At 43.1% G+C, this 23,336-nt stretch overlaps 2 protein-coding genes and 1 long non-coding RNA gene across 4 annotated transcripts; 1 reads left to right on the top strand and 2 right to left on the bottom strand.

The window, feature by feature from the left end:
• Positions 1-3,717: 3,717 nt before the first annotated feature.
• LOC131213984 (5'-3' exonuclease PLD3-like) lies at positions 3,718-7,136 on the bottom strand. 2 transcript variants are annotated; one of them, XR_009156996.1, is made up of 4 exons: positions 6,036-7,136; positions 5,829-5,968; positions 4,744-5,756; positions 3,718-4,100 (listed from the first exon to the last, which is right to left on the bottom strand). XR_009156996.1 is itself a non-coding variant. In XM_058208270.1 (3 exons), the coding sequence occupies exons 1-3, from the start codon at positions 7,029-7,031 to the stop codon at positions 5,345-5,347; spliced, it is 1,548 nt and encodes a 515-aa protein (XP_058064253.1). In that variant the 5' UTR covers positions 7,032-7,136; the 3' UTR covers positions 3,718-5,344. The 2 variants fall into 2 exon arrangements, 1 of the variants encoding a protein (XP_058064253.1); XM_058208270.1 differs by having other exon boundaries at positions 3,718-5,756.
• Positions 5,326-7,418, top strand: LOC131213985 (uncharacterized). The gene is made up of 4 exons (XR_009156997.1): positions 5,326-5,961; positions 6,038-6,133; positions 6,467-6,843; positions 6,989-7,418. It is a non-coding gene; the product is annotated as an uncharacterized LOC131213985 (long non-coding RNA).
• Positions 7,419-19,495: 12,077 nt separating this feature from the next.
• On the bottom strand, positions 19,496-22,679 carry LOC131213555 (synaptotagmin-16). The gene is made up of 7 exons (XM_058207618.1): positions 22,370-22,679; positions 21,951-22,112; positions 21,243-21,877; positions 20,662-21,165; positions 20,446-20,586; positions 20,216-20,380; positions 19,496-20,145 (listed from the first exon to the last, which is right to left on the bottom strand). Exons 1-7 carry the CDS (start codon positions 22,377-22,379, stop codon positions 19,942-19,944), a joined length of 1,821 nt encoding a protein of 606 aa, XP_058063601.1. The 5' UTR covers positions 22,380-22,679; the 3' UTR covers positions 19,496-19,941.
• Between the last annotated feature and the right edge of the window lie 657 nt (positions 22,680-23,336).

Raw genomic sequence — 23,336 nt, forward strand, 5'->3', positions numbered from 1 at the left:
AAATGTTGTTAGTATACACTTGTAATCTACTACACTCATCGCGGAGGCTGGATGATGATGGGAAAAAAAAATATATTTTTTTTTTTTTGAATTTGAATTTTTAACAATAATTTAGAATAATAGTATATCATGAATGAGACAACATATTTTTGAGACGCGCGCGCGTAAAAGTGGACAGTTGAAGCAAACACTCAACAATAGAACGACTCTCGCTGCACTCGTGCTATCGTGGGACAGGTGCATCAAATTCGTCCATTGATGATTTTTTTTGATGCTACCGTAAATGTCCTAGATAAATGTAATTTCGGCCGTTCTTAGTAGTGGTACCCTAGCGCTACAATAGTTCTAGGGAACCGGCTACACTGAAAGAACTGGAGATTTTACGGGGGCAATCCGGAGAGTGGTTCCGCATGCGTTTTCTCCTTATGGAAATGGCTGGATACCGTTGTATGCATGGATTAGAGTCAGACAGAGTGTTCTAGAGTGTCTTGCGACGATGCCACCACTTCGTACCATTTTTTTCTTGAAATCTTGTTAAATACAATTATCACACGATAACTATCTCGCCTATCTCAAACCTATGTTGGGGTAAGAGGTGGGTCTCATCATCATCATCATCTATTATGAAGTTTAAATTGTGGGTAAATAGTCTGAATGGTATCTGAGGGGATATACGGACTAATTCATTATTAAAGTTTGCGAAATAAATCAATCAAGTTGGCTTGCTCTTCTGTTTGTTGAGCTTGAGCCACTTGAGGAGAGTTTGCCAAGTGGGCATCCGTCACTCCTCTTATGTTCTGATTCCTATTCTGATAGTTCACATTCCTGTGATTATGCAAACCTCGTCGCTGGTTACCTCGGTTGTATTCCCTCTGGTTGTTACCATGTTGGTTGTTACCATGTTGATGGTATCCACCACGATTATTATTGTATCTGTTGGTACCTCTTCCGCGTCGATGTCCGCGGTTGCATTGATAATTGGAAACGTATCCCTGGGAATTATACTGCATCCTGGGATCTCTAACATTTGCCCATATTGCATTTTCTGCGCCTGTTACCGGTGCCACTTCGAGAGCATCGGATACCGCACGTGCCAGGGTGGAAGGGTTTCTTGCCCTTAAGAAAAAAGCGATTCTCGCATCGTTTACTCCACCTGTAAATGCGGTAACTGCTGCTGCATGTACCAGCTTTTCAGCACTTGCCTCGTCGACAAATGTGCCTTGAGAAACGTAGGCCGACGCCAATTTCCCAGCCAATTCTTCCATCTGCCTAACAAATTCTGTCATGGAAAATTTTCCTTGTTTTAATCCAAGCATTTCCTGCTCTACGGCTCGCGGTGTTAATTTCACCGCAAATTTTTCAGTCAGGATATTCTTTGCATGTTCTAAGGTTCTGGCCGTATTAAGTGCACCGTGTGCCGCTCCAATCAACCTGTTTCTGGCGAGAACGAAAATGTCGGCTTCCGCGGCGCCTTCGGAGTTTTTTGTTTTTTATGTATTATAGAGATTTTTAGCTTAAGCTAATTCGTCTCTTCGCTTTCGGAGTAATTTTTCAAAAGCTCTAGGGTTTCGATGAAATTCAAGAGCGTAGCGGGGTTGCCCTCGAATTTATCTACCAATTTTAGGGCAATGCCCAGATCTAGTTTTTGCGACATTTTTGGCTTTATGAGTTTTGACAGTCTATATGCGAAAATTATTCTAAACACAACTTGCCTAAAATATGATGTCTAACTAATATGATAAATAACACATCGCTCAATAAGTCCGTAGGATAGCTTATAAAACAACAATATTTTGATATAATTTGTATTTATTCATCAACATAGTCTCCTTTTAAGGCGATACAGTCAGTCCAACGCTTCTCTAACTTTTCGATACCATGTTTGTAGAACGATTTATCTTTCCCTTCAAAATATGCCTCAGTTTCGGCGATGACCTCCTCATTCGATCCAAATCTCTTTCCCTGGAGCATCCTTTTGAGATCCGAGAACAGCCAATAATCGCTGGGGGCCAAATCTGGCGAGTATGGTGGATGGGGCAACAATTCGAAGTGCAATTCATTCATTTTCACCATCGTTTTCATTGACTTGTGACAAGGTGCATTGTCTTGATGAAAGAGAATTTTTTTCTTCTTCATGTGCGGTCGTTTTGCGTCGATTTCAGCCTTCCATCGTTCCAACAATGCCTTGTAATATTCGCTGTTGATTGTTTTACCTTTCTCAAGATAGTCTATGAACAATATACCATGACTATCCCAGAATAACCCATAACCTTGCCAGCAGAAGTTTGAGTCTTTGGGCGCTTTGGGCGGCTTTCACCGGCTGGTGTCCACTCAGCCAACTGCCGATTTGACCCAGGAGTGAAGTGGTAGATCCATGTTTCATCCATTGTGACGTAGCGACGAAAGAAATCCTTTTTATCACGGTTAAATAGGGCCAAACATGCCTCAGAATCATCGATTCGTTGTTGTTTTTGGTCCGGTGTTAGCAAACGCGGCACCCATTTCGAACAAAGCTTCCGCATACCCAAATGTTCATGCAAAATGGTAAACACACTGCCTTCTGATATCTTTACGGCCTCAGCAATCTCCTTCAATTTCAATTTGCGGTCGGATAAGACGATTTTGTGGACTTTTTGTATGTTTTCTTCAGTAACTGCCGAATTTGGGCGACCGGAACGTTCAGCATCATCGGTGTTCGTACGACCACGTTTAAAGTCACCAAACCACTTCTCAACCATTTGCCTCGATGGAGCAGAGTCCGAATAACATTTGTCAAGCCACTGTTTAGTTTGCACGGTATTTTTTCCCATCACAAAGCAATGCTTAATGAGCACACGAAATTCTGATTTTTCCATTTTTTTCAATTTACAAAAGTTGATTGAATTGTTCACACTGTAACTTGGTAAATAATAGTCCGAATATCATGAAACTTTGACAGATATCGTTTGAAGGTTGGTACTGTCTAAAAATCATAAGGATTCTGTATTTGTTTAGCCATCTATATGTCATCCTGCGAACTTATTGAGCGATGTGTTATGAAAACACAGGAAGCCTATCTGAGCGTTCCTGAAGAATGCAAGAGACTTCACCGTATTTCAAGCGAACACTTTTAATTGCAGTCAATTCAGGCAAGGAAATGTCTGTCTCTATTACCTGGAGGATTTCACTTATTCGAGAGTAGATTCGCTTAGTAGTGTTTAATTTTTGAACAAGCCCGGATCGCGTATAGATCCTTTGAGTGGCCTTTTTTAAATTTGCCAAAATTTTGTTTAAACTGATCTCTAGCAAGTAGATTTCTTCAAGTTTTGCTCGTTCGGACATTTATGTTATTCGAAATTATGTTGTATAGTTGACAATGTTTGACAGCATATATAGAGAAAAAAAAAATTAATCATAATAATATAACACCGACATTTTTTTTTGAATATTGCCCTTTGTAAGGCGTTGCGGTACTCATCGGCACTATTGGGGGCGGGCATCAGGCAGGTCTCAGTGCGCAAGCATCTGGCATGGATCCACTTCATCAGGATCATCCTCTTCCTTCCGGGGCGATGCTGGATACTGGCGGCGGATCAAACGGCGGTGTCTTCGTCGGCGTTGATGTTGGTTCTCGGTTTATCGTCCACCGCAATGTGAATGCCGGTTGACACGATAACGATCACTGGACTCACTCACAGGATCACTGAGATTACTAACGAACTTCTTTTCACTGCGCGTAGCTCAGCTCCTGGCAGGATCGCCATCTTGTGTCCGCGGTTGCGGGACACTTTCGAATGCATCAAAATATTGGTCTAATCGCTTCGATGTCCAGCTGAATACTCTTTATTAACGATACTGATAAATTCCGATTGGGGTGCATTGAGTCCGATTGTATTGAGTTGCAAGTTGACGCCAGCCGCGTGACGGCGTAGCTTGGATCGTGAGATACCCGCTCTGGTTGCGTTCCCAGGGTTGCATCGCGGCACCTGTTCTAATGCTGAGTATGCAGTTCGCACGCTCCACCACAAATGTAATTAACAGATGACACACTGTGTCTGTATCATCCACTTTTGCACCACTGGCTTTTACTTCGCGGATCAATCGGTCGAATGTAAGTAAATCTGCGGGGACAGACGATACGTAACGTAATGTTTTTCGCATTACAGATTAATGCCAAACTGCTGCGCTTCTGTCAAAACATATATGTTTTGGCCGAGGCGTGAACAGTTTGGCATTACAAACTAATTTTACTGTGGGGCTACATCAAGCGTAACGTAATGATGTTGACATTAACGATTAATGCCAAACTGCTGCGGCGCTGTCAAAACGTTTACGGCTCGCGCGAGGTGTAAACCCTAGCGTAATTATTTTTTTCATACGTTTTGCTTACAAACAGAGAATAATTTATGTTTTTATTTGCTGGTATAGCAACAAAATCGGAAAAAACAGATAAAAAAATTCAGAAATCAATTAATTTCTCTTCTATTTCTATTTTCTTGGACCAAAAACACGAACGTAAACACGTTTCACGTTTCGTTTTTATATTTTTGCTGCCACACGAAGCGTAAACGTTTTGACGTTACAAATTAATTTTACGCCAGTTTTCACGCTTCGTGTAGCCCCCTAGTTACGCTAGTTTTTACGCTTCGTGTGGCCTCCCAGAATGGTCTGATAAATTCGTACCGCCCGCTTCTGTATGTTTCAGGGTAAGCAACTGTTTGCGGATGAATAGTTGCCCTATCACACCCTTCTTCTCGAACATACCAGCCAGTTTACACCAAATTTCTTTTGGTGTCTTGCATTCTTTAATCAGTTCTAACTGATCGTCGGATATCCCTTGTTGGTTGTTTGCACCTTTTGTTGAACTGAATTCGTTTTTCATTCAACGTTTTTCTTTCTGCTCGCGATGCCGGTGCCTTCAGTTCCTTTTCGATGAGCGTCTCGACCTCTTCCATGTCCTCTATGCAGGACAACAGGCCGTAGTTGTCCAATATGGTTTCCATCCGGAACTTCCAATTATGGAAGCCGGTACCACTGAACTTCGGGACTTGCACTTTTTCTTCCATCGCTGGGCTCATAACCTGTTAAAAGTTTACTTGACGAGTGGTGTTAGCCGACTGACTCAAAACAGTCGTTGCGTCTTTATTTGTATCATCAACATCATCGGCATCATTTGACAGGTGCCAAGGTTATTACAAGCAGTGTTGAAATTGCTCACGTTTCAACACCTGCAACAAATTGCGGTCAGTTTTATCGCTACTGTCACCGCATGGGTTTTTCTTATATACTTGAACCTAAGTTTATAAGTTTTGAACAACGATAACAAGTACGCCGGTGTGTAATAGCTACAGTATGAATTAGAAACCTACGTTGAGGCATACTTGCTGTTCCAATCACGTTCAAACAGATCTTGCAATTCACTAATAATGGTTTTCTCTGTATCAAACGACGATAACACCATCCCTACACCGGCCGTATTAATAAAATAATCTCCTGACCAGTTGGAGGTACCGATATACGCCGTGTTATCCGTCACCATGTACTTATTGTGGTTAACGCGCCCGTACGGAATCTTGCGTTGGTCTGCGGTGGCGGGTACGATGAAACGTCGTACCTGGATATCAACGTCGTTAAGTGAGTTAGAGAGGGCTTCCAGCGATTTTAAAAAATAATCTTCTGAAGGACGCGAGTGATCCCATAACGAGATAAGCAAGCGAATTGATACCTTACGCTCGATTGCTGCCTTCCGCAATGCATCATCAATCACAGGCCAGTATCTAAACGATCGTAATACGGAGAAGGCAATAATTCAACACCTTTAACATCATTCGTTCGCAAATGCTACTCACCGCGTAAAGCGCGTGTAAATTGTCAGAGGAAAATAATCCATAACAGACACGTGTATGAAACGACTCGCTGCACTGATGACTTTTAAAATTGCGTCACAATCATCAGTACGCGTCGCCGGTGACATCTGCGGTGGTGAGCTCTAGGAAATAAATAATGAAAATAATATGAATATAACGACGTTCACTATTGTTACCATGTCTACTTACAGAAAAGTAAGTCTGGAGCGTATACGCACCGTTAAAGTGCACACGAGCAGGTGTGGTATCGTTGAAGTTTGCCTCATATTCCTTTGGCCACCGAGTTGGTATGTATGCATTGGGTGCTCCCATGTCCCAGTAGATTTTAAAAATCTTGTCTAAATCGTGTGCTAGGCACGAGCAGTTAGTCCCCAACACGCCAAGTTCCTTTACTTGGGTCAGTGAACGCCAATCCATATTCGCGCTACCCAGGTAAAAATGCTGGTTGTCGATGATCCAAAGCTTGGTGTGAAGGACGCCGCCACCAAGCAATCGGGAAAAGTCTACCGCGCGAACGGAGGCTGCGCCCTGTCTTGCCAGCATCTCGGTGTCGAGACTGGGAGTGGCTGACGTTGGAGCACTCTGTACGATGCTGACTTGTAACCCGCGTTCAATTCCAGCTTGGAGCAACTGATGGAAAATGGCTTCGCCCTCCTTCGCTGATGAATGGTTGTAGACATCAGAGCCTTTCAACGTCCAATAGAATGAAGCAATCTTAATAGTGGTGTTGGCCATCGCTAGCAATGCGCTCCACGCATCGTACGTTGTTTGGAACGTTGGACTACTTGAGGGGAAAGTTAATCCTTCAGGTAAACTTTCCACCAGCGCAATCTGGCACCGATCGGGACACATCTGTACCTGCTCCTTAGATACCAATCGGTACTCCGAAAACGATGAACCCGAGGCCCGCTCGCTAGGATCGTCTATCAATGGTAACAACACAACCAGCACGATCAACACCAAAATGATGGATATCGGAATGCACGACGACCAGCCGGTGAGAGTCCAGCGGCTATTACGGGTTGCCACTTTATTTTGGTCCCAAAGCTCGAAGTCATCGTTCGGTTCGGTGACCTTCGCTGTCTCGTATGTTCCTACACCTCCTCTCACAGCTTCAACCTTTTTATATCCTGCTTTTCCAGGAGCCGTGTCTTGGATACGATCAAGCTGGATTTGGATGTTCATCTTTTCACAGTTCGTAGCAGAATGAAGTCAAACTTTCGTTACAATTATTAGCACGCCAACTCAAGAATAAACAAAACATGACACACAACAGTTTGTATGTTCATAAACATATGGAACGTTGTTTGAGAAAGGAGCTTTCAAGTACTGTCAAATATTAGACCATCTGGCACAGCCAGGATTGTTTGGAGGCATGCCACGTTATAACACATGGGCTGAAAAGGCGCGGGCCTAATACATAAATGGTGCTAGTCTTATAACATTCACTGCTTTTTCAGTTATTACATTCCTTTAAAAGAAATCTGTTCAAATTTAATGATATTTGTACTCATAACTTTGAGAGTGAAGTTGCGTGAGTTTACTGGCATTGTAAAGATATTAAAAGAACGTGTTGGCTTTATATTTCATGAGCATTTGACTAAATAAAAGCACTGTTCAAAGTGGGTATCGCGTTTGCTCACTGTTGACCAAAAACAAAAACGTATTGATGATTCTGAGCAGTTTTTGGCAATTTTTAAACGTAACAAACAGACATTTTTGCGTCGATTTTATGTCAATATAATATGTTTCTTCGTCAAACACACGGCTTCTCAACCCATGTGTTATAAACGCTATTTTCGTTACACCAAACTAACAACTTGGTGTTTTTGGAGTCACAAGTCAGAGGGTACACGACCAACCAGCTATTGCTGTTGTTAGTATCATTTGAGCGATTTTGGAATTGATGTTTCTTGGAAGGAATGGGCGGGCGATTCTAACATCAGCACAAACTCTCCACACAAGGGCTTGCTCGGTACGCCGCAGCAACGGCTGGAAGCGGCACGCGCACTGGAGGAGCCCGGCACCGGCAAACCGAAGCAGCAGCCACAGGTTCACTACCAGTGGATAGAAAAGCGCAGCAAGCGGCAGCTCCAGCTTGAGAAGGCGGAAAGAAGGAGAAAGGAGGAGGAGCGGCAGCAGCAAGGACAGCAGCGGCGGCCAGGAAGGTGGCAGCAACGGCAGCATCCGCAAAGCCGGCCCCAACAGCCGACACAGCGGCAGCAACAACCGCAGCCGCGACAACAACAACAGCAGCAGCAGCAACGAGTGCAGGCAGACGCCGTAAGAGTCGTACCCAAGGACGGCATGTCGTACCTGGACGTCATGCGGCTTGTCCGGGAGACACCGGTGATCATGGGAGTGACCGAAAGGGCTTGGCGGTCGAGCAAGGACCACCTCATGATCACGGTCAAAAGTGACGCCAACGCGGATGCCGTGAAGACCGCGGTGGCCAACCTCGTTGGCGAGAGGGCCACCCCAGAGGTCCTCACTGCCATGGCCGTGCTCCGCATAAAGGGCATCGACATGTGCGCGGACAATGAGGAGGTAGCCGAGGCATTGGGCAAAGTCGCGAGTGTCGCAATACCCGCGACGGACGTCAGCCTCCGGCGCATGTACGATGGACTGCAAAGGGCCAATGTCAGGGTCCCAGCCAAGGTGGTGGCTGCCCTGACAAAGGACAAAGTGGTCATCGGGATGACCCGTTGCGCAGTTCGCGAGGCCGACCCCGTCCCGGCCAGCCAGAGACGTTGCTACCGTTGTCTCGGGAGGGGCCACAGGCCCAGCAAATGCACGGGACCGGACCGCTCCGACTGCTGCCTGCGATGCGGCAGCAAGGAACACCGGCGAAGTAGCTGTACGGCCGAAGCCCCTTAGTGTGTCGTATGCTCTGGCGCACACAACACGGGCGCGGCAGTCTGCGAGGGCAATGCCATGCAATGCCTCGCTAATGCAGCTGAATATGCAGCACTGTCGGCTGGTCCACCAACTCCTGACCCAGTCGACAAGGGAAAATGGCCCCCACTGCGATGCAGAAGTGGTGCTCATCTCGGAGCTGTACCAGTTGCCCACCGCTAGCAACTTTTGGGTAGCCGACGGCGAGAGGACGGTAGCCATCCACTCCAGCGGCCGGTACCCCATACAGCCACTCTGCAGCAACACCGAGGGACTTGTTGTTGCCGAGATCAGGGGCATAGTGTACGCCAGCTGCTACGCCCCTCCACGGTGTGACATCGAGACGTTCAGGCGGTACCTGGAAGTGCTGGCCCTAGCAGTGCAAAGTCACCCTCGTGTCGTCGTAGGAGGAGACTTTAACGCTGCCGCCGTCGAGTGGGGCAGTCCCAGGACCAACGGCAGGGGAGAAGAGCTTCTCGCGACCATGGAACAGCTAGGGCTCGTTCTGCTCAACCGTGGAGAAGAGCCCACCTTCCGAGGCAACTCAGTGGCACGCCAATCGGTGATCGACGTCGCATTCGCCACCCCAGCCATCGCAGACCCGGGCGACTGGCAGGTGATAGAGGACGATGAACTGATGTCGGACCACTCGCCCATCATGTACACCGTCGGGGACCCGCACCCTCGAACCGCACCGCAGCCAACACCACGGCACTGCACTCGCCGGTGGAGGATGCACCTGTTCGACCCGGAGGTGTTCGCGATCTCGCTGCGGGCACTGAACTTCGGCGAAGTCGAACCATCGGTGGCCGCCGTCACGAGACTGTGATGAGACCATGCCGCGCAGTGCCCAAGGACCGAGGCAGAATAGGCGCCACGTCTACTGGTGGACGTCGGAGATCGCTGAGAAGCGCACCATCTGTGGGCTCGCCCGACGACGCCTGCAAAAAACGAGGGACGTCAGCGACCGAGAGCAAGAGCGGAGTAGCGACTGACAGCTCCTTGTAGCGAAGCTGGAAACGTCTATACGGCTACATCCGCGACTTGCGAAAGTGACTAAATGTATAACTATTTGTAAATATGTGCTTTATTTATGTATTTATGTATATATATTATCTGAATAAAATGCGCCATGGAAGCAACACTGTGTTTGTTTGCCTTAGCATTGTGCTTTCCGGTTAAAAAGCGAAAAAAAGAACGTGCGAAGAGGTTACAGTGGAAAAATGGCTTTAAAAGCGAATCCATTATTCTCACGTTAAACTTTTGCGTGAATTGGAAGACGAACCAAACGATTGGAGGAACTATACGAGGATGACCTTCGGGGTCTCTGGATCCCGCAGAAAATGCAGCATATCATAATACCACAAGCATGGCTTGTGGTATTATGATCTCCAACTACTTTCTCCCTCTTCCTCTTACTTTCTCCAACTCTTTACGGTACACTGTCCTTAAATTATTTATTTTTTTCACCACGATTTGCCTAGTGCAGGTGGGGTTGATTTCCTGATATTTTGTAATTAAAGCATCGTATGCCTCCGCCTTTTTATTGCGATCACTTTTTTTTACATGCCAAAGACATGACAGACTTTCGTAAAGTGTTATAAATTCAATTAAACACTACGAACGTAGACGAAGGTCTTCCAAAACATAAACAAGCGAGCAAAACAAATTATGAACCTGTCAAACCGCCATCAATACACCCACACATGTCTATCCACCATCAGCAGACCCACAATTGTATGGAATTTGGACAGATATTGATGCTCGTTTGCTCAGATTTTCTAGATCTGCGCCGATTATTCAAAAGTGACATAAGTGACGTCTGCGCAACGAATATCGCAGCGATTATCGTAGCGTCTGGACCGGGCTTTACGGAGAGACAAATTCGCGTTGTCTTCTATCTGCGGTGCCAGACGAAGCGTAACGTAATGTTTTTGGCATCTCAGATTAATGTCAAACTGCTGCACCGGTTGCGAACGGGAACAGAAAAGTTACACCTTTCGCCCGATTCAGGCGAAAACAATTAGACACCTTGGGCAGCTAAAATCCAAGGAGCAACTATGTCCGTTTTACCGTCCGTTTTACCATCCGTCGGATGGCCTAAAACAGCAGAAACGGACGGTAAAACGGACGATTATCAAAAAAGCTAAGGTTATAGCATTGACATTGTATTGCTATAAAGCGTCAGTGAAAATTATAGCTCATGTCAAATATTCAAATCTATTATAGCAAAAGACCAGTAAACTATGGTTTTATTATTTATATATTTATTCATTTATTTTAAAAATACACAAATATTTAGTTACTCAGCGACAAACGCACAATCGCCGGGTTTACAATATTATTGCTACAATCCGAAGGGCATCATGAGGCTCCCGATGGCGGTCAGCACCGCACAAGAAGCGAGCATGAGCAGGGAACGGATGCCTTCGTTTTTGCGCACCGAGAAGTGGACGTAGCTGAAGAGCACACAGAACGCCATGCACTGGGGCAACACCTCTGTGGCGATCATACTCGCCGTCCCACTTTGCGAAGAGGTACGATCCAGCCCTGGCTGCGGCGCGGTCGAGCAGTCGCCAGCAGCAGAAACATCATCAGCTGACAGGAACGTCACCGCTCACCGAAATCCCACGCGGTTCCGCTGTCACTGGCAGCTCGCCCTTCTTCCAGTGGACGCCGCACCGAGCGCACTCAAGGCCCCCTCACACAGCCGACGTTAATTACATTTCGACGCGTCGCTTTTTCGGACCTTTCACACCGGTTACGAACGGGGGCGAAAGGCAACGGAAAAGTCTTTCGCCCTGTCGTTCGGGCGAAAACAATTAGACATCTTGGGTAGTTAAAAACTAATCGAAGATTACTAATTGGATTACTAACGAAGTTGACGTCGACACCGGTGTGAAGGGTCCCATACAATCCCATACAAGACAACGCGTTTTACGCGTCGCTCGCTACGCTACAGTTCAGTTCAGTTCATTTCAGTTTATGTGTGCACAGGCCTTCAAACCGGCCGAGCGCCGGCATTCCATACTCGGCGAAACCACGCGCGGTTTGTAAGTGTGGTGTAATTAGTTAATAAATTAGATGATTGATGGTACGGAACGACCTTCGTACACCAACACTAAACCTCCTTTCAGATGAACTCTCCCGGGTAGAACATGTACATGATAGATTGCGGTGACGCTGGTGACGGCGGTACTTCTTTTGAAATCTTTGGGTAAATCTTTTGAAATATAATTATCACAACGATAACTATCTCGCCTATCTCAAACCTATGTTGGGGTAAGAGGTGGGTCTCATCATCACTTTCTCTGCCGGTTCACCGTTCTCAAAGTTGGTCGCTGCGTCGATTTGCGTCTGGTCCAGTGGATAGGCGCAGATTAGTTTCTACCTCAACGATTCGATGAAAGAAGGATTGTTCTCTCGCAGGATAATCGCGTACTGGATGGTGCGAGGCCGGACACGCATCGGGTAGCGCTTCACATCCGTATCGCGCAACGGTATACCGAATAACATTTTCACCGTGGATACTTTGGGCTTTTGTAAATTCTCCAATGCACAAAAGGCCATACAATTAGAAATAGACAAAAAAATTACAGCTTTTTCCTCACGTACATGATTGACGAAAATGGTGTTTAGCAGATTGTTGTCCTTGTTGAAGCTTTGGATGTTTTGCTGCCAAGTGTTGGCCGGTGACAGCACCAGCTCCTGCGATGGGTCAAGCTAAGAAATCGTGGTACCTTTTGTCCTCATAATTACGAATGATCTCGACCAGTTTAAACACCTTGTAGAGGGGCCCCCGGATCGGTCAACAGTAGGTCGTCCTCCCATGGGACCACACTCGTTCGCATGCTAGTTTGCTGCACGTACAGCAACGGATCGATCCGGGCCGAGCGAAAGGGCGTTTCTATGCAGGTGGATTTTCGCTGATACTCTCCGTTTGTGGGAAAATCCCTTTGGTCGGTTTCGTCCGTTAGAAGCATTACTGATAAATCGATAACAGATAACAGATATGACATCTTAACAATGATGATACAAAATGACTGCATTCTAAGTGACAGCAGTTCTTGCAGCAGTAGCAGAGACCGTTCTACGCGATCGCGAGCGATCGTTCAGCTGACGAAATTAACAATTTCCTGCTGAACTAAATCTCTGATCTTAGCGCGGTGAGTAAATGCATAGGCGAGAGTTCTAATAGCTTTTTGAATGATCAAAAAGGAGCAACATCATGCAAACGACGGCCAAAATGTCATCATAACACGCGAAGGCCCAGACATCCACCGTCACGAGAAATGTAAATCACTATGCCATGATTACGATCAAAATACGATTCCGTATTTTCTTTAATTCAAAGATTCCGTTCCGTGTTGAATTGCTGGCCTGGTGTCTACAAAAGGGTAAGATCACAATGTTAGAATGATAAGACAACCTTGGGATTACTAACCATACCAGTGGTAGATTATGCGCAGCGTTCTTTGTTTCTGTTATTACCAATCGTTCCCTTGTAGGTGTTGCGCCCATCGTCCTCGTTGAATTCGAAGTCATTCAGCACTTTGTCAATGTTTATCAGGTCATTGTTCGGAATACCGACACAACCCACACCAACCGTGGAATGATCACTCAGATTCACACAGATCACACAGATTTGTTCCAATTTACGCGAAGGGTCTTGTTTCCTGCGCGAACTAGGTAAAAACGAGTGTAGTTCGGTTAATCGTTGATATTGCGGGGAATCATACAGGACACGGTATAAACCGACACAGCATGTAGTCTGTATTTACAAATGACACTGAACATCCTCCAGGATGAACAAAAAGCAACCAACAAACCCTAAACGCCTAAACGAACGAATTATACTGACCCGCCATCTCGTCGCGCCTACTCCATATAATTTTCGTAGCAAATACAAAATGTAAACAAACATAGGGCTGTCAACATATTTGCTATAAAATAAGCTTTCTCAGATCGGCGAGTGTGTGCGTGCGTTTGACGAACGGCGTTTCGTCAGCTGAGGAATGAAAATCGTCCGTCGACCGTCCGCCAACGGATGGTGTGGGCGTGTCGTCGATGCGAAAGCTCGTGGCTCCTTGGGTTAGGTGTAGCACTGCACGCGAAGCTGAAGCTTAACTTGCACTTCGCGGATATAATCAAGCGTGCGAATAGAATGTTACTAGGCGGCTACACGAAGCGTGAAAACTAGCGTAAAATTAATTTGTAACGTCAAAACGCTAACGTGTAATTGTAATTTGTAACGTGTAAAGCTTCGTGTGGCAGCAAAAAATTAAAAACGAAATGTCAAACGTGTTTACGTTCGTGTTTTTGGTCCAAGAAAATTGAAAAAGAAGAGAAATTAATTGATTTCTGAATATTTTTTTATCCTCTGTTTGTAAGCAAAGCTTAAGAAAAAAATAATTACGCTCGGGTTTACGGCTCGCGCGAGGCGTAAACGTTTTGACAGAGGCGCAGCAGTTTGGCATTTATCGTTAATGTCAAAAACATTACGGAACACCTCATGTAGCCCCCCAGTTAGGGTTTGTTATTCCTATGATGTTGCTTCGGACACCTCTCGCAAACAGGCCCCCGCGAAGGAAGGGGCTCCTAGCTTGCAAGTGGTGCCGGCGACACTAAACGGGTCTCTGCCCGAGGCAATGGTCTCGATCACCGACTCTCTATTACCTCTCTGGCTAGCTTGCTTCTCGCTTTCGGAAGCTTATTCCAGGGAGGGGAGAGTGGATTTCTTAACCTTTCTTTCGGTGGGCAGAGAACCCGGTTGAGGACCAACTGTTTCTAGTCTAGGAGCGGAAAAAGTGAAACACCAAGTCCGTTCCGTTCTAGTCCCAAATTGATTCTAGCTTTATTCTTACAATTAGGTGCTTTATATACAGATTTTTGTGCGTATAAAATGGAGACACTCGGTCACGATGTTTTGAGGCGGACGCTTCCGCGGCGGTGTTGCGCTTTCCTTTTTGCCGTAGCTTATTTCCCTGTGTATATTTTGATGCGAGCCGCGCGCCGCTTGTTTCGCGATGTTTTGGTCGGTCGCGCCCGTTCTGCTCGTGCAGCAACAACATGATTTATTACATATTTTCATATTGTAAATGCAGAATTAAACCTGAGAAACGCATTGCGAAGAATTCACAAAACATTATGCTGTTTTTTAGCTTGAAATATTGTAGAACCCTCTAAAAATCCCAAGTTAACGAATTAATAACGTTATTTAGTAATTAATTTGAGTATTAGGGGTAATAATGATAGGGATATTGCACGTATTTTCGACAAAAGCGAGCAAGCAATCGGCAGCAATAACCAAGCTGTATGAAAATGAAGGTCGTATTCATCACATTAAAGCTACAACTTCCTTCCGTGCATATCATTCGACGTAGCCTATAGCATGTAGACAAATCTGACCTTGTTTTCAACCAAATTCTGCACCTAACCATGGCCAATATAAAAAAGAACGGTATTTTACTATTTGCATGCTTTAAAACCTCGATTATTGTGAGAAAAGCTGCTTTGGAGTGATGAATCTTTGGTATGAGGGTATTTGGTTTGATCCCATTATAAGGAGTTGAAATTTTCTGCTGTAAGAGACCTGAATCACTATTACGCCTCGTCCACAGTATGAGTTTTCTCTACAGGTTTTTTGATATGCTAGCGTCCACATTAGGAGCTTTTGGGCGAAAAATTCCGTGAGCTCCAGTGAGTGAAATGACAGTTCGTTTATTTGTGCTTTGATTTCTCAGTTTCCTTTCCTTCTCCTTCTAGTGCCATTTTTGTCAAAATTTGATTCGGTGTCGAAAAATAGCCATATTTTTGGAAAGCAAAAAAAAATTTGCCGAACTTTGCCTTAAACTGTCAAATTGAAAAAAATACCCCCGAAATGGGAAAATATCCCGTAAACATAAGGCGCTCAAAAGCAACTCAAAGTAACTCACGGAACTCTAGCAAAAGATTAATAGTTTCTTGGCCTGCCATACATTTTTACCAAGTTTTTACCAATGATCGATATATCGTGAAGTATCGATCGTACAGTTTCAAGTTTAGGCTCGTTTTAAAGCTAATACTTTACACAAAAAACATAATGGCTCGAATTGCCATCTGCGCAGTTTTGGCCAAACGGAATGAAATCGAACCATTTCTTAAACGGATGGGTACTGGGGATGAGAAATGGGATTCTTACGACAATACTGTGTGAAAATTATCGTGGTCTAAGCGTGGTGAGGCAGCTTAACCGGTGGCCAAACAAGAACTAACGGTCAGGAAGGTTGTACTGGATATATGGTGGGACTTGAAAGGAACCGTTTATTAGGAGCTGCTTCCGTGTAGCCAAACATTCAGATCTCTAGTATCAATTACTGCACCGTTGACCAGAAACGACCAGAATCGGTCAACGAGTTTTTCGCCAATATCGATCAAGCCTTGTATAAGAGAGGCATTATGCACTATTTTTGAAAAGACAACAAATTTTCCAACAAAACGGTGCATATATGACGCAAATCGGACCATACGAACATCTTAAATACAGTTTTGAATGTCACCCAAAAATAATGGATTACTTTTTCCCCAGCCTTATATACGAGGAGTGTTCAAAATGTTCTAACAATTTTGTATTTACGTGGGCTACGTATAACCGATTACCGATTTTTTGTTGCGTTATGTTGCTACTCAAGTCACTCACTTATGGTGAACTTTTCGGCCATTTTGAGTAATTAGTGAATTTTGAACAGCTGTTTTACTGTGTGCGTGTCTTGGCTTATCGGCGATTTTTGTCTATTCCGAAAAATTGAAGGCAAAGAATTTGTATCAAATTTTGTGTAAAAACCAAATTAAAAGCTTGGACAAAATTTAAATATTGACTGTAGTTTGTGGTGATGCTATTAAAACCAAAGCAGCGCTTATCAATGGTTCGAATTTTTTCAGAGGGCCTAGAAGATGTGAACTTCGAAAAGCCATGTTTGGTCGAATGTAAACAGTTTAGCTTGCAGTATTCTTCGATTGCAGGGTCGTGGTGCATCATGAGTTGTTGCCAAAGGATAGAACAATCAATAACGAATATTTCCTGATAGTTATGCACCATTTACCCGAAGCAATTCGTCACAAACGCCCGGCTTGTGTGAAACCCAAAATTGACCGAATACTCAAAATAACCGAACTATTCACCATCAGTCACTGACATGTGTATCAACTTAACGCCACAAAAAATCGAAAATCAGATTTACGTAGCCCGCGTAAATACAAAATTGTCAGAACTTTTTGAACACACCTCGTATTTATTTATTTTTAAAATACACAATTGTTTCGTTACCCAGCGAAGATCGCACAATGGCCGGGTTTGCATTATTATTGTTGCATTACATTTACTACATTACTATTACTATTATTATTTATTCGCGGTTAAGTGGAGGGTCCGGATGTCCCATCCGAGAAGCAACAATACTCTGGCAATTGACGATTGTTTTGAATCCGACGAAATGGATGAGTTTGATGGTGGTGCCAGAAGCGTTTTGCGTTCCGTCGGTACACTCAGCTCGTTGATTTTGCGCTTTTTGACTTCCGTACCGCCACCGTTGACGTATTCGCTGAGACTCGAAAAAATACCACATTCGTCAAAAAACGACGGAAAAAGTCGTTCCTTCAATTCGATATTTCGTGCACTGGCGGACGTTGGTTTCGATTTTCCTCCATTCAAAAAAGCCGTTCCGCGTTTAATTGCCGGTGTGATGTCAAAAAGGGGTAAATGTTGGAATGATTAGACAACCTTATTACTAACCATTACTACAACTATACCCGACAAGTCATTACTAACCATACCCGTGAAAGATTTTGCGTAACGTTCTTTGTTTCTTGGATCACGAACTGTTCCCTGGCAGTTGCTGTTGCAGTCGATCCTCATACAATCCTCATTCAATTCCAGCACTCGTCTAATGGGCGGTCCAGACGCTACGATATCTGACCTGAATCTGAATAACTGACGTTTCTCGGAGATGTAATTAATGTCACTGACGCAGATCTACAAATCTGAACAAACGAGCATCAATTTGTGAACAAATTCAAACAAGTGCAAGTTTGTCGGTTGGACATGTTGGAAACAGCCATGGAAGCAACACTGTGTTGGTTTGTCTTAGCATTGTACTTTTCGGTTAAAAAGCGAAAAAAGAACGTGCGAAGAGGTTACAGTGTCGAGGAAATAGCTTTTAAATGGCATCGTATGCCTCCGCCTTTTTATTGCGATCACTATATTTTTTATTTTTTTGTTGCCAGAGACATGGCAGACTTTCGTAAATTTTTATAAGTTCAGTTAAACACTTTCGCGAACGTTGAAGAAACGTCCAAAATATAAATAAGAGGCCAAAACAAAACATCAACAAGTCAACCGACGAACTGGCACTTGTTTGAAATTTGTTCACAAATTGATGCTCGTTTGTTCAGATTTGTAGATCTGCGTCAGTGACATTAATTACATCTCCGAGAAACGTCAGTTATTCAGATTCAGGTCAGATATCGTAGCGTCTGGACCGCCCATAACCTGCAACGAAACGGATGCTCATTCCAAAAAATACCAAAAGAAAGCGCGAACTGATACCTCTACGATGTGCTCGTTCGTTGTTAATCCGTTCGTTATAAGATTCTTCAGCTCTTCCACAAAGGGTGTGAGAAAGGTAGTCAAGCATCCCGGTTTTTCTCAGCACTGAAGATAGCTACTGGCATGGGATTTATCGCTGGGTGCCCGTGAATATTTATCAACATTGAACAAAAGTTAATGGTACTGGCATTGAATACTTTCATTCCGTCGATGTTGATGTTCAATTTGACCGAGTATAGGCTTGGTCGACTTCTGAAAAACAATAAACTCAATAATACATCAAATGTAGATAACATATATAATTGAAACATACCGTAAAACATGCAACAGACTATTTCTGATGCCATTGTACCAATATTTTGTCTCACCTATCTCCACTATTTTTGAAGTTACTTTCGGTGAAGTCTTTAGCAAAGACTTCGCAGAACGTGGAAGGGAGACGGAGGACGCATAATCGCCAAAAGCTTATTGATTGCCCTGTGCGTCTGATTGGTTTTAATCGCCCAGTACTTGAGGCAGTCTTCACAACCTCGTTCATCCAATCCATCCGGCAGTGCTTCCATATCATCATCTTCTTTACTTGAAGCTTCCTCCTCGAAGCATTCATAGCACACTGGAATATCCGAGTCGTCGAATAGCACAAGTTCCAGTGACGTTGAATTTGTTGGCACTACTGTTTACGGTACGTGAATCCAATAACATAAAGCATTTATGCTACACTGAGTTTGAATTACAAAGACGTGCTTATCTTCTTACCAGCAGCAGCAGTAGATGATCCTCTCCACTCTTCCACAAACCTTTTCCTTTGGCGATAAAACATTCCGCTTCGTTTAATTTTGTCAACGTAGCTCATTTTGGCAAAACCACGAACAAATAAACTAGCTGGTATTTCTAAACACTGTCAGTTCGGTTGTTATAAAATAAGCTTCGTCAAAATGATGTCCTTTTTACAGTCCCATGGAACTGCGATCGACGGTATACCGTCGATAGGACAGCAAAACAGACTGCTATCGACGGTATGCCGTCGACGCGGACAGCAAAACGGACTGCTATCGACGGCGATTCGAAAGCTCGTGGCTCCTTGGGGATAAGATAGTTAGCAAAAACATTGGTTCACGTATTAAATGAATGAATAGTAGATTTGTTTTAAAATAGCGAATGCAATTTATTGACGAATTTTCAAAACGTGTCGCGAATTGTGGAAGTAGTGACATATTATTCATTTGAAATTCTTGTATGGATGGCTTTGTGTTTGTGTTAAAAGGGTAAAATTCAGTTTGGTTTTATCAGTACTATTTTCCATTATAGGTTTTGTTGTCATCATTATCAAATTTAATTTATATTTTCCTGAACAATTTTTCCACGAAAAAAAGCTGTGCCTTCTGGCAATGGCAATACTTGAACTCTGCGTTTAGAGACAAGGAAAAATGTAATGTCTGCTTCCACATTTCTTATGAAATTATTAAAATTAGTAATAGTTCTAATGTGACTCGACACCATTTATCAATATTTGGGCTCATGCATGTCCTATTAAGAAACCAATAAAATAAATTTAAAAAAAAATTTAATATAATTAATAAATTTAATTTAAAATCAAGAATCCCAATCAATTTAAAATCAAGAATCAACTAGAACGTGCCACCTCGTTATCATCTCAGATCGTGAACAACTTTCTCGAACTTCATTCCAATGAGTCATCTCTTCAGGCCCACTTGAGTTTAGGCCCATGCTAAACCAGCCGACCATTTCGTTGCGTTTCATATTCCGCTTTGCGTAAACAGATACTATCAGTGTTACATCGTTCAGCTGGAATAGAGCCACCTTAACACAAAAGAAAACATTTAAATGTTACAAACTGTTGGTATGTAACGAATTGTAGCTCTTGTAATACCTGAAAAATGAACGTTTCTTTGAACAAAGGATTTGGCTGTCCTCGACGTGTCGATGATTTAGCGCGTGCTATTTCGTGTCCCATACTGCTAACCAAGCACAACTTTACATATGTATCAGGAACCTTCGGCAGGTAATGGTTTCTAAAATGACTTCCTTTGACAATCTAAAAATATTCCTTCATGCGTTTAATAGCATGTCGTATATTGTTGCTATAGGAAAATGTCATACTTCAACTGTTAATCTGCCCGTTATGCCGTTGTACCCTAACCCGAGCAATAGTTCTGGGACACCGCCATGCTGCATTGAAGCGGTTGATCCCGCGCTGTCAGATCTAGCAATGCTTAGTAAGTCACTCGTCGATGTTGTGTCCTTAAATGAAATCAAGTGACATGAAATAGGATTTTTTTTGCGATTGATTAGTAGATGATGCGAAGAAAAACCTACTATGCTAGAGCCACGTGGTTCCAACTGAAGCCATAAGTTAGTTTCAAGCTCTAAATCTATGTGAGCGAAGCTGACGATGGTTTCGCCAATAAGTCTTTCTCTTCGCATACGTTCGCAGCCATAGACCCGTATCCTAAGTCCCATTGAGTTCACCTCCTCCGGATTCACTCGATGTAATAGGAAGCTTTCCATAAACTGAGGATTTTCGCCAGATCGAATTTTGGTCTTGTGCTTCTGTCTTTTGGCCGGCAGCATTAGAAGCCGTACTTGCGTGTGTGTTAATTGATTTTTTTCACTACGGCTTGAAATTCCCCGAGCTTGCATCACATGAACTGTCATCTTGCGCATTGGTGCGTCGTATAGTAGGGAAATTTCCAAGCTTCCGTTCGAACTAGCTGTTGTTGCCAGACCTTCAGAGGCATTGGTTGTGATATCGACATCCGATTTTAATGATTTCAGGTCGCTAGTATCGTAAAGCGGTTCTTGCGAAAATACAAGAATACACTGTATGATTGAAGAAAGTGAATAAAAAAGTATTGGTCACACGTTGAAATCTTAATTAATATACATATTTCTCTTACATCATTGTTAAAGCGGTTAACAACATCTAAGTCGTCTTGTTGTACCAACGGTTCTTGTTCACAAATAAACGGTGACTTGATGGCTGTACCAGTCTCTGTAAAGTTATTTCCTTTTCTTTCTGTTTTTTCCAGCAATAAATCGTTACCACCAGCATTGTTGTCATTACCAAATGAATTATTTTTTTTATGTACCCCAACGGCACGCTCATCGCTTTCCTTAGTCAATTCAGGAAGGAGCATTTCACCTTTAATCGTATCTATAGAGTCATTGTCGTTGGCTTTGCTGAATGGTCTTAAAGCAAAAAAAGACATCTGAGTTTTTGTAGATTCTGTGGACTGTTTAGTACTACTCTCCAGGTTCATAAACTCGGAAGAACTGGATTCGTTGCTAGAATGGAGCATTCCTACTTTACCCCCTTCGGCTATAGCCAGCGGGTCTCGTGAGGAGTTAGCATTTTTGCATGACAGTATTTTGTTCAAGCCGTTAAAATGGGAAATATGATCAAAAGTGTTTTCACTCGTCTGAAAGTACGATGTATCGCTGTAACTGTCGCTGCACGGCTCCAGTCTTAGACGTCGTATTGTTTCATCTTCCGAATCGGAACTATTATGCCCATCGTAGGCAAAACGGTTTCCTGTATATGAACGTTGGATCACTAGCGTTAGGTCGAAGAAAATTACATTCAAACATTAAACTAGCGCACTTACGAATGCGATGAAATGTTTTTTCAGAAATGAGATGCTCGTCGAATGATAAAAAAGCCGGAAACGTGCTAAAACACCTTATCTTGTTGATGTATAGAAACAAGACCAATATCAAAGCCACAATCCCAAGTGCAATGCCCAAACATGTCGTAACTTCTATCGGCGCTACAAAGATTAAAAGAAAAAGCAAAACGAAACAGTTCAGTTATAGTATTGTATTGTATGATTTTTTTTCAAATTTTGGTCATGTATGTCATATTATATTCTAATTATGTATATCATTATATATTTTTGAGCTGTTGCAAAGTGAATGTAAGCATACATGAGCGAAAAAAACATTTGGAGATGGAGAATTGTAGTAGTACTCGAGACAAGAAATTGAATCTCTTTAAAATCACTGTATATAAAGAATTTCCACTTACTTGTAGTCATTTCTGAATCATTTAGGTTTTCAGCATAACCGGTATCCTTACTTTGCTACGAGTTGTGACTAAAGCTGTGTTTCAACGGGCTATTATCACAATGCTTTTGTGCGCATTTGGAGATGCTTCAACTGTTTGCTTGCACTGTTTGCTGTAATAATCTTTCACACTTTCACTTGTTTACACTAGTGTTTAGTTTTTTCGGGATTTCCAACACCAAATATAGTTTGATTTTAATATGCATTGTTTTATCTGCAACTTAACTAGCCGTTCCTACGCCAAGAGATGTTTTCTGGCACACGGACATCAATCGTTTAGTATTGTCGTAACACTATCGTGTTTTGCGTATTTTCAAAGGATAAGATTGTCAGCACATGCGCGAACACCGCGTGAGGAAACTGTGCTACACTATATTTCTAGCGCGTTTATAGAATCGTTCATTCCGTATTACAATTTCTTTAACTTCTATAAAAACGTTTACACCAATCATTGATCCAAACACAGGTTATCAATAAAACTTCCATTTAATTTTCATGTAATAGTAGGACGATCACATTATTTGAACAAGGTCAGAGCATTCGAAAAGTTTACACTGATATGCGTGGAGCAAATATTATATTATTTTACTTTATCTTAAATATTTAATTAATCGTATACATCAAATATTATATCAAATATTATATATTCAAATATAAGAACGACATTTATTACATTATACATTGAATTTATATAGTAATACTAGGTTCCCAAGGAGCAACTATATCTTTTGTTACCGTCCGACGGACGTCCATTTTACAGTCCGTCGGACGGCCTAAAACAGCAGAAGCGGAAGGTTGTAAAAAACACTCAGTTTATGGCAATGGTATTTTATTTCTATAAGACGTTGGTGAAAATTATAGCTCATGAAAAAATTCAAATCTATGTAAGAAAGGGAAAACAGTATAGACTGGAATTTTCTTCCTTTTCG

This window comes from Anopheles bellator, chromosome X (genome assembly GCF_943735745.2).
Source record: "Anopheles bellator chromosome X, idAnoBellAS_SP24_06.2, whole genome shotgun sequence".
Classification (NCBI taxonomy): Eukaryota; Metazoa; Arthropoda; class Insecta; order Diptera; family Culicidae; genus Anopheles; species Anopheles bellator.

Excerpts from the sequence above, each read along its gene's own strand:
- LOC131213555 (XM_058207618.1), bottom strand. Across the intron at positions 21,878-21,950 it reads AAAAACATTTCATCGCATTC|GAAACCGTTTTGCCTACGAT; the intron begins GTAAGTGCGCTA and ends GTTCATATACAG. Across the intron at positions 20,146-20,215 it reads AAGAAACGTTCATTTTTCAG|GTGGCTCTATTCCAGCTGAA; the intron begins GTATTACAAGAG and ends TTTTGTGTTAAG.
- LOC131213984 (XM_058208270.1), bottom strand. The coding sequence starts at position 7,031 with ATGAACATCCAAATCCAGCTTGATCGTATCCAAGACACGGCTCCTGGA. Across the intron at positions 5,969-6,035 it reads CGCTCCAGACTTACTTTTCT|AGCTCACCACCGCAGATGTC; the intron begins GTAAGTAGACAT and ends TTTATTTCCTAG. Across the intron at positions 5,757-5,828 it reads ATTTACACGCGCTTTACGCG|ATACTGGCCTGTGATTGATG; the intron begins GTGAGTAGCATT and ends ACGATCGTTTAG.